At 42.5% G+C, this 9104-nt stretch overlaps 1 protein-coding gene across 4 annotated transcripts in view; it reads left to right on the plus strand.

The window, feature by feature from the left end:
• Positions 1–8855, plus strand: part of Tsp (Thrombospondin) — a 31069-nt gene extending 22214 nt beyond the window's left edge. Inside the window, exons 12-25 of one of the 4 annotated variants that reach the window (XM_069505495.1) lie at positions 43–162; positions 396–515; positions 987–1175; positions 1807–2042; positions 2534–2689; positions 3042–3248; positions 3595–3763; positions 4316–4493; positions 4823–4998; positions 5493–5598; positions 5685–5894; positions 6405–6588; positions 7158–7395; positions 8287–8855. In XM_069505495.1, the coding sequence (XP_069361596.1) occupies positions 43–162; positions 396–515; positions 987–1175; positions 1807–2042; positions 2534–2689; positions 3042–3248; positions 3595–3763; positions 4316–4493; positions 4823–4998; positions 5493–5598; positions 5685–5894; positions 6405–6588; positions 7158–7395; positions 8287–8375 (2378 nt within the window). In that variant the 3' untranslated portion in view covers positions 8376–8855. The remainder of the gene's footprint in view (positions 1–42; positions 163–395; positions 516–986; positions 1176–1806; positions 2043–2533; positions 2690–3041; positions 3249–3594; positions 3764–4315; positions 4494–4822; positions 4999–5492; positions 5599–5684; positions 5895–6404; positions 6589–7157; positions 7396–8286) is intronic. The other 3 variants (XM_069505496.1, XM_069505497.1, XM_069505498.1) reach the window with 3 other exon arrangements.
• The last annotated feature ends 249 nt before the right edge of the window (positions 8856–9104 follow it).

The following is a 9104-nucleotide window of genomic DNA, read 5'->3' on the forward strand; positions in this document are numbered from 1 at the left end:
ACTATGAACTACCACACCCCTTCCAATAATCCTTGTTTTCAGGCGTGGATTGTCACGATCTTCCCGATGGACGGTATCGCTGTGGTTCCTGTCCCGCTGGCTACACCGGAAATGGCGAGCAGTGCAGCAGGATAGCTTGTCAGCCAAACTCTTGCTTCCCAGGTTTGTGCGATGATTCATGTCTGCCAACACTATAAATCACAACACCCCTTCCAATGATCCTTGTTTTAGGCGTGGAGTATCACGATCTTCACGATGGACGGTATCGCTGTGGTTCCTGTCCCGCTGGCTAGTATAGTTTGCCAGTCAAGCTCTTGCTTCCCAGGTTTGTGCGATGATTCATGTCTGCCAACACTATAAACCACCACACCCCTTCCAATAATCCTTGTTTTCAGGCGTGGAGTGTCGTGATCTTCCCTATGGACGGTATCGCTGTGGTTCCTGTCCCGCTGGCTATACTGGTAACGGCGAACAGTGTATCCGAATTGCGTGTCAGCCAAGCTCTTGCTTCCCAGGTTTGTACGATGGCAACACTATAATTTCCATCTTTCAACACGAGCATGACGTCATCAGCATCAACCTATCGCCAGCCCATCTCTGAGAAAGAGTCTCCCAGAATGAAAAACTTAGTCCGTCACGCTGGAAAACCACAGACGCAACACACCTTTGAAAACATTATGAAGAACTTCCATCTTAGACTCCATCCATTACTTACCATTAGGTAAGATCACAGTCAAGGGCTAACTTGTATCAGAATATTAAAAAAAAGGTGGGAAGACGCTATGTCGAAGAAGAAGACTTAAGGAGTAGTTATAGTGCGACAAGGCTATTTTGGCGCGTGGCAGAAATCGGAACTAACGTTGCCGTCAAGTTTCCCCTTTGTTCTTGTTTAAATATTCTAAGCCTTTGTTCTCCAACAGCCCTGTCAATGTCATTCAAGTGCCAAGAGAGCCTTGTCGCACTGTAGCTGTATGTTACTTTTGCAGGTGTAACGTGTGAGGAGACATCGTCCGGTCCTCGCTGCGGGTCCTGTCCCAGCGGATATCTCGGTGACGGGCAGCGGTGTCAGAACTTATGTGAAGCGCGGCGACCCTGCGGCGAGAGACGGTGTAGTTCCACCTCTACCAGCCCTTTCTACCAGTGCGAAGGCTGTCCCAAGGGTTACGAGTGGAACGGTGAGAATCCTGTCAAAGTATTTCTTGTAAACCTCAGATTTTTGAACCGCAAGGCATGGCCAGGTTGCTGTACGCAGTTGAAATTCCACGGATACGTACGAAGCGATTTGCCTCCTAATTTCTAATTCGATTCGCTACCATATGGAACGCCCTTCCAGCATCAGTTTTTTCTCCAATTCAAGTCAAGAGGGAATAGGCATCTTTTAGGCAAGCGCGCTCCATCTTAGGCTGCATCATAATTTGCCAGCAGGTCTGATGCAGCCAAGCGCTTGTCTATAAATTATAATAAAAAGATTTTAACTCTTTTGACAAACTCTTTATTATCTACTAAATTCAACAATTGACAATCAAAAAGCATACAATGGTAGCCATTTTGAATAAATGCTTTGAATTGAAGTTTAAGAGATGATATCATCTAATAAAAATCTGATTGGCCTGCCAAACACATCTCTATTATCTCCGCGTTGGTAGATACCGGCCTAATGTGTCGACTGTTGTTTATATGACAAAAATATCTGGAATCTGGATACCTAATTCTCTCCTTCATACTCATGACTGATCATCATTGACTCATCATACATTGACTTATGCAGAACCTATCGTACAACAGAAAAACTTTGTTATGTTCCAGGGTACACATGCGTGGATATGGACGAATGTGACTTGATCCGTCCATGCGACGAGTTGGTATCATGCAGGAACGTGGACGGCGGCTTCATATGCGGCGGCTGTCCGCCCGGCTACTCGGGCAGCTCGGGCTGGCAGGGGGCAGGGGACGAGAGACGGAGGGAGACTTGCACTGATGTGGACGAGTGCTCGCTGGGGCGCGACGTGTGTCCTAGAGGCCGGCTTTGCGTTAATACTCTTGTAAGTCGCCGGTTTCCAAAAAAATGCTAATACCGGCTGTTTGATTCCGGAAAAGCTGCATCGATCATGATTACAATCTCAATTGTTCTGATTGGCTGAATTTGTGTGATTGGTGTTGCAACAATGCATTGTAGCCAGTAGTAAGCGAGTGTTGGTCAATCAGAGGTGATTTCGATCGTTACACTGTAGCTGTCAAACTACTGCGGTTGGGCCCGAGATTACTTTAAGCACAGCCTAAATATATACTTCGAAAACCTTCATAGTTCATACACTATACAGTACTAGTTTGACGGAGCCGTTTAGACAGCAATCGTGCAAGGTCGCAAAATCAAGGCGGGGGAGGGATAATAGCAACCGGCAGAAAACAGAAAAGTTAGGAGTGGAACTTGAAACTGGTTTAGGGCACATCGTTGGCATAGTTTCTAAATCTTTACGGACATAGGTAGAAACATATGTTCCATTACTGTTTTTGATTCGTGATTTAATTACAGGGTTCATTCACATGTGTGCCGTGTGGGGGCCACTACTATGTGAACACGTCTCGGCCCTGCTTCGAGGCGGACTCCCTGATCCGTCCGCGCTGCGACCCGGCGCGCTGTAACCGCTTCAATGCAGTCTGTGGCTACGGGATTCACTGCGTCTGTGCTGTAAGTCTCATCATCAATCCATCGCCAGATCATCTACTGAGAACGGGTTTCCTCTTAGACTGATAAAAGTATAGATCATACTTATTATAGTTCACCACGTTAGCAAAGTACGGATTGGTAGATTGAGAAAGTTACGGAGATCTCACAGATATGCATGTTTCCTCAAGATATTTTACTTCACTGTTTTAGTAAGTGAAAACGCACATAACTCCAAAAAGAGGTGCTCGGGATCTAACCCTAGACTCCCAGAATAGGAGGCCGAACTCTCACACTATAGGCTATCACTGCTTTCTATTTCCATAATTATTTCTTAGCCCAACTATTTTTAGAAAATATCGTCATGTTTTTGCAGACTGGATGGGCAGGCAACGGAACTGTATGCGGTCCTGATAGTGATTTGGATGGCTATCCGGACAACCAGCTCTCATGTTCTGACATCCACTGTAATGCTGACAACTGTCCACATGTCTCCAACTCTGGACAAGAGGACGCTGATAAGGACGGTATTGGTGACTCTTGCGACAGTGATGCTGACGGCGACGGGATACCAAACATACCAGTGAGTAGATTTTGCCCCTTTTGTGACCCTGAGAAGACAGTACAAGGAAATAAGAATGTGGCGTTGCCATTAGCACAACGAATGGTTATGCCGGTCGATTTTCAGAAGATGGGGTCTGTGGGGTATGAAAAATCTCAAGGACTTCGGGTATCTCATGAGGAGGCTCCAATTTTAATATCGGTACCTTCAATTCAAAAGTGAAAGGGCATCATCTAGGCAAGCGGACTCCATCTTAGGCTGCATCATAGTGAAGTGGCAAGTGTTCAGCAAGTATATAACTTAAAAAAGTCTATAACACAGTCAAATATGAGTGTACAGTTCAGCGTACCCCTCAATTTTTTTCCAGGACAACTGTCCCCTAATGCCCAACCCGGACCAACTCGACCGCGACGAGGACCGGAGCGACAAGCGCGGAGATGCCTGTGACAATTGTCCGCGGAAGTTCAACCCCAAACAAGAAGACACCGACGGGGACGGCATTGGAGACGTTTGCGACCCTGACATGGATAATGATAGTAAGTTTATTTTGTTAACATAACGTAATGTCAGCTTTATGTAAAGAAGTCTTTTCTTGACTAGGAAACGAATTCTTTTTGAATTGCCTCTTAAAGCTTAATGGGATTGAAGTTGTACACGGGTGCTCTCTAAGACGCGTTGCGGGCGACGGGAGCGGTAGTCTGGGCCGCCCGAGCGCAAACTTGTTGCACGCTAATAATACCGTAATCCCTGTGTATTAAACGTTGAACGTAAATTATACCAAATTTTACTAAAATTGGTTTTACTTATATCAATCGAATTAAACTGGTTTTTCTCCTAATGGTCGTGTAAAATATGCGTATTTTGGGGAAACTTCGCGATTTTTTTGTATCGAGCCAAATTGTGCCAATCGTGTTTTAGCTCTCGTAAACTAACTAAAGAACATCTTAAATTTTTATAATATTAAAAATAAATAAACTAATTTGTAGTTTTTGAGGTCAAAATATTGATTCTTTGAACATCCGAAATCCAAGACCGCTTGAGACACATATCTGTCCTATCTTTTTTCTGCACCATTATCTACGTTTCAGATATCATAAATGACATGGACAACTGTCCTCGTAACTACAACCCGGACCAGGAGGACATGGACGGTGACGGGATCGGGGACCTGTGCGACAACTGTCCGCGCGTCCGGAATCCGTCTCAGGAAGATTCTGACAGGGACAACGTGGGCGATGCTTGCGACAGCGACGTCGATCGGGATCAGTAAGCGATCTTCTGACTATTGACTTAACCATACGAAATAAATTTGACGAAGTAGGCAGATGTAGTATCCAATCAAGAAACACCATGCTTTCTTGGTTGAACGCTGAAAGAGTAAAATGGAAAATTGAACTGCTTACGAAGTCAATAATGATAATAATAATTGATGGTCAAGCGAATTACATAGTGATAGCAAAGGTCTCCTGCTCATTTTTACTCTCTGTATGTGTATGGATTTTCTGTGAAATAAGACCTATTGCGGAGACAGAAGTTGCACTTTAGCAAGTGCTGTTCCGAACTGTGACTTCCTTTGAAGTTGTATAAATTTTTAGAGATGGTGTCCAAGACGGGCTGGACAATTGCCCGAACTTAGCGAACAGCGATCAGCAGGACATCGACAATGACGGCAAGGGAGACGCGTGTGATGACGACATTGACAATGATGGCATACCCAACCTGGCAGACAACTGTCCGCTGGTGTACAACCCTGATCAGACCGATAACAATGGTTAGATGAATTGAATTATGCATATTTCTCTATGCGCCGTATTAAGAGTCGTGACCACGTGACAAATAATCACAATAATAATACAATGGTAGGTAGGAATTTTATTGGTGTAATAATGTGGTGGAATCTCAATTCTTCCACATACGACTTGACTAAGAATTGGATTTCGATTCTTAGGTTAGATAACATATCTACCGATTAAAAACCTCAATAGCTCAACGGTTAAGGATCGGATTGAACTCCGAAAGGTCCCAGGGTCAACCCCCACCCGTTGCACTATTATCGTAGCCACTCCTAGCACAAGGTATTCGCTTAATTGGAGGGGAAAGGGGAATAATAGTCATAATTAACAGGGCTAATATTCTTTAAAAAAAATCATCTCTGATTTTTCCGCTCGCGGGTTCCGGTAACAAGAACAAAAGATAATGAAGAATAGTAGTGATGTTTATATATATGTACTTATCTATTGGTTTAACTTGCATTCAAATCAACAGCTGATGGAGTGGGTGACGTTTGTGACAACGACTTTGATGGTGACAACGTGACCAATGCTCTGGACAACTGCCCCAATAATTCAAGGATATTTAGGACTGATTTCAGGTAATTTTGGCTGCCGTAACATCTATGTGCGTCTGACATATCGTATTGTTATAAATTTTGCTGTATCTATCTGACTAATTTTTCAGAAACTACATGACAGTACGATTGGATCCTGAGGGAACATCACAACAGGATCCAAACTGGGAGATAGCTAATGAAGGAGCAGAAATTCTGCAAACTCTGAACTCTGATCCGGGACTTGCTGTTGGATTCGATAGCATCGGTGGAGTTGACTTTGAGGGAACACTTTTTGTAGACTCACAGATAGATGACGATTATATTGGATTTATATTTGGGTAAGTAATACGGGCAGTACTTTAATCGCAATCCTCTAAATTGGATAACTTTCTTCTACAGCGGACTGAGATGCGAGGAACTGGAATGATAATTTGACTTGCATTATTGCCCTATTCTTAACAAGCTTCCTCATTACTTGAAGGAAGGGGAAGTGTAAGTAATATTTAAAAAAAACACGAATGGGTGGGTACAAATCTTAAGCAAATCTATTTAGTAGATTATTTTAATTACTATATGATGTCTATGTCCTTCCCCGAGATGTAAGCTATACTCAATTTCAGTAGAATCGGTTAAACTACTGGGCCGTAAAAGGCTAGCAGACAGACACACTTTCGCCTTTATAACATTAGTATGGATATTTTTCATTATCAAATCAGCAGCATGTTCTTCCAATGCGTACCGGGCTGGCACCAAGGCTGTCATTTGATTGACATCTGGGGAATTTAGATAGTTTAAGTCTTTACTCAATTGTCTAAGCGCCCCAGAACCTCTTCATATTACGGTTGTAGATATCAAAACAACAAACGCTTTTATGTGGTGATGTGGAAGAAGAACACTCAAACCTACTGGCAGACGACGCCCTTCCGCGCCGTTGCTGAACCCGGCATACAACTCAAACTGGTCAACTCCAAGACAGGCCCAGGAAAGACTTTAAGGAATGCTCTTTGGAAAACAGAATCTACTCCTGACCAGGTACTATACCTATCCGAGTGCTATACGTGCAGCTATAAAGAAAACAATAAAAATTTTGCTTTTGATGGAATTTGGATTATCACGATACTTTATATCTGACAATGGACTAGACTTTATGTCAGTGGTTTTGCAATTTGTCATTTGGAAATTTCATTACAGTGCGGCTTATGCGCCCCCTATTCTAAGTTGTAATGTTTGGTACCTTTCCGCAAGTGCTAACAACAACTGTACAAAGTTTTAACCTTATCGGATGAAGGGTGCTCGAACTTATAGGTACCGAATAGATAGACAGATAGCCAAACATTAATTTTTATATATAAGACAAGACAGGCTTGTGCTTGACGACGTCTAGGTTGGAGCGCGCTTGCCAAGAAGATGCCTATTCACTGTTGCCTTGAAAGTCTTCAACTTATATGGCAGACTACACATTCCTCACTTTAGTAGTTTATATCTGAAACGTTGAACAAGGACGCACGAGGATAATATTGACAGTTAAATACTGATGTATAAACAGGTAGGGTATACAGTCAAGAACTAAGTATGGTACAATTCTTAACAACTTGTTCTAGGTGAAACTGCTATGGAAGGACCCACGCAACGTCGGGTGGCGTGAGAGGACCGCCTACCGCTGGAGGCTGCTCCATCGTCCCAAGATTGGCCTAATCCGCCTAAAGATTTATGAAAACAACCGCTTAGTCGCTGACTCTGGCAACCAATACGATTTCACTCTTAAGGGCGGGCGACTTGGAGTCTTTTGCTTCTCGCAGGAAATGATTATCTGGTCGAACCTCGTCTACAGATGTAACGGTAAGTTTTGAATCAAAAATACCCCCAACTTTATCTCCAGGTCATTATCAACCGATAGACGTCCACTACTGGAAGGTCTCCTGTAGGGACACCCACGCGTCACCATCTTGCACCGCCTGAATCCAGCGACTCGTTTGATGCCGTCGATCCCCGTATTGAAGGGTCTTCCGACGCTCGGGGGGCAATAGGGAGCCCAACGTCTATCGATTTTGAACTATGTGCCCTGTCCGTTGTCATTTCAGCTTCACCACCCGCTGAGCTGTGTCGGTTACTTTGGTTCTCCTACGGATCTCCTCAATTCTGATTTGATCTCTGATCTGATTTAATTGGAATAGCGAAGATCCCTCAATAGGGGGATGGATGACATCAGACGAGTCACAAGACCGTGGTATGTAGAAGTCCTTAAAAGAGACTAACTATGTCTAGCAGTATGCTGCTTTTAATAAGCTGTGGCAGCCTAGTGGTTAGGGACGTCCGCCTTCCAATCGGAGGTCGGGGGTTCGATCCCGGGCACGCACCTCTAACTTTTCGGAGTTGTGTGCGTTTTTAAGTAATTAAAATATCACTTGCTTTAACGGTGAAAGGAAAACAATCGTGAGGAAACCTGCGTGCCTGAGTGTTCTCAAGGTGTGGTGAAGTCTGCCAATCCGCACTTGGCCAGCGTGGTAGACTGTGGCCAAAACCCTTCTCACTCTGAGAGGAGTCCTGTGCTCTGTAGTGAGCCGGTAGGGGTTGATTATGATGATGATGTCCAGCAGTGGATGTCTATAGGTTGATGATGATGATGAATTTTATATTAAGGGCCAGTGTTCTCTTTGTAACAAAAAATAAGCCGCTCGCTCTATACTGACTACTGAAGGTTTATAAACCGATTTTTTTATTTTCTTGCAGATAAAATTCCCACTAACATCGTGTCGGAACTACCGCCTACGATTAAGAACAAGAATTTGGATGTGGATCATGATTTTGTCTATCTTTAGTAATTCCCTCTGTATGATTACTAAAATTTGTTTATGGTAGGTACAGTCAAGTCTATCTTAATAGTATGATTGCTAAAATTTATTAATAATAATGGTACATACAGTCAAAATCAATAAATATGATAGGTATATCCAAAATAATAAAAATGAAGAAAATATGTACATGGCTGATCATCATAACTACCTACTTAATTATTGTAATTGTACCTAGCGAAAGTTTGTTGTATAGGTACCTACCTATTGTATGTAGCGAAAAAAAATCATACTTTATCAATTCTGATTATATGAAAAAAAAAAACCAAGAAAAAAGTACAAAACAAATTTTATTAATGCATTCATTTCAGAACATAATAATATTATGTATATATTATCACAATATAGTTGGTAAAAATAGGTTTATAAGAATAAATTACTAAATAGCAAATTTTCTATTTATAGACATACAAAGTAAGAATATTTAATAAAGTACCTACAGTGTTTTTTACGCATCGTTTTTTTTTCTTATCCCATTTACCGATCTATGCAATTCTGGTTCTGGTCATATAAGCTGTGATAGCCTAGTCACTAGTGGTTAGGAAGTCCGCCTTCTAATCGGAGGTCGGGGGTTCGATCCCGGGCATGCACCTCTAACTTTTCAGAGTTATGTGCGTTTTAATTAATTAAATATCACTTGCTTTTGTTAAAGAGGGTTTTGTATTAATTTATATGTCACACTGGCTGTCTAAAACG

Source organism: Maniola hyperantus, chromosome 20 (assembly GCF_902806685.2).
Source record: "Maniola hyperantus chromosome 20, iAphHyp1.2, whole genome shotgun sequence".
NCBI classification, from domain to species: Eukaryota; Metazoa; Arthropoda; class Insecta; order Lepidoptera; family Nymphalidae; genus Maniola; species Maniola hyperantus.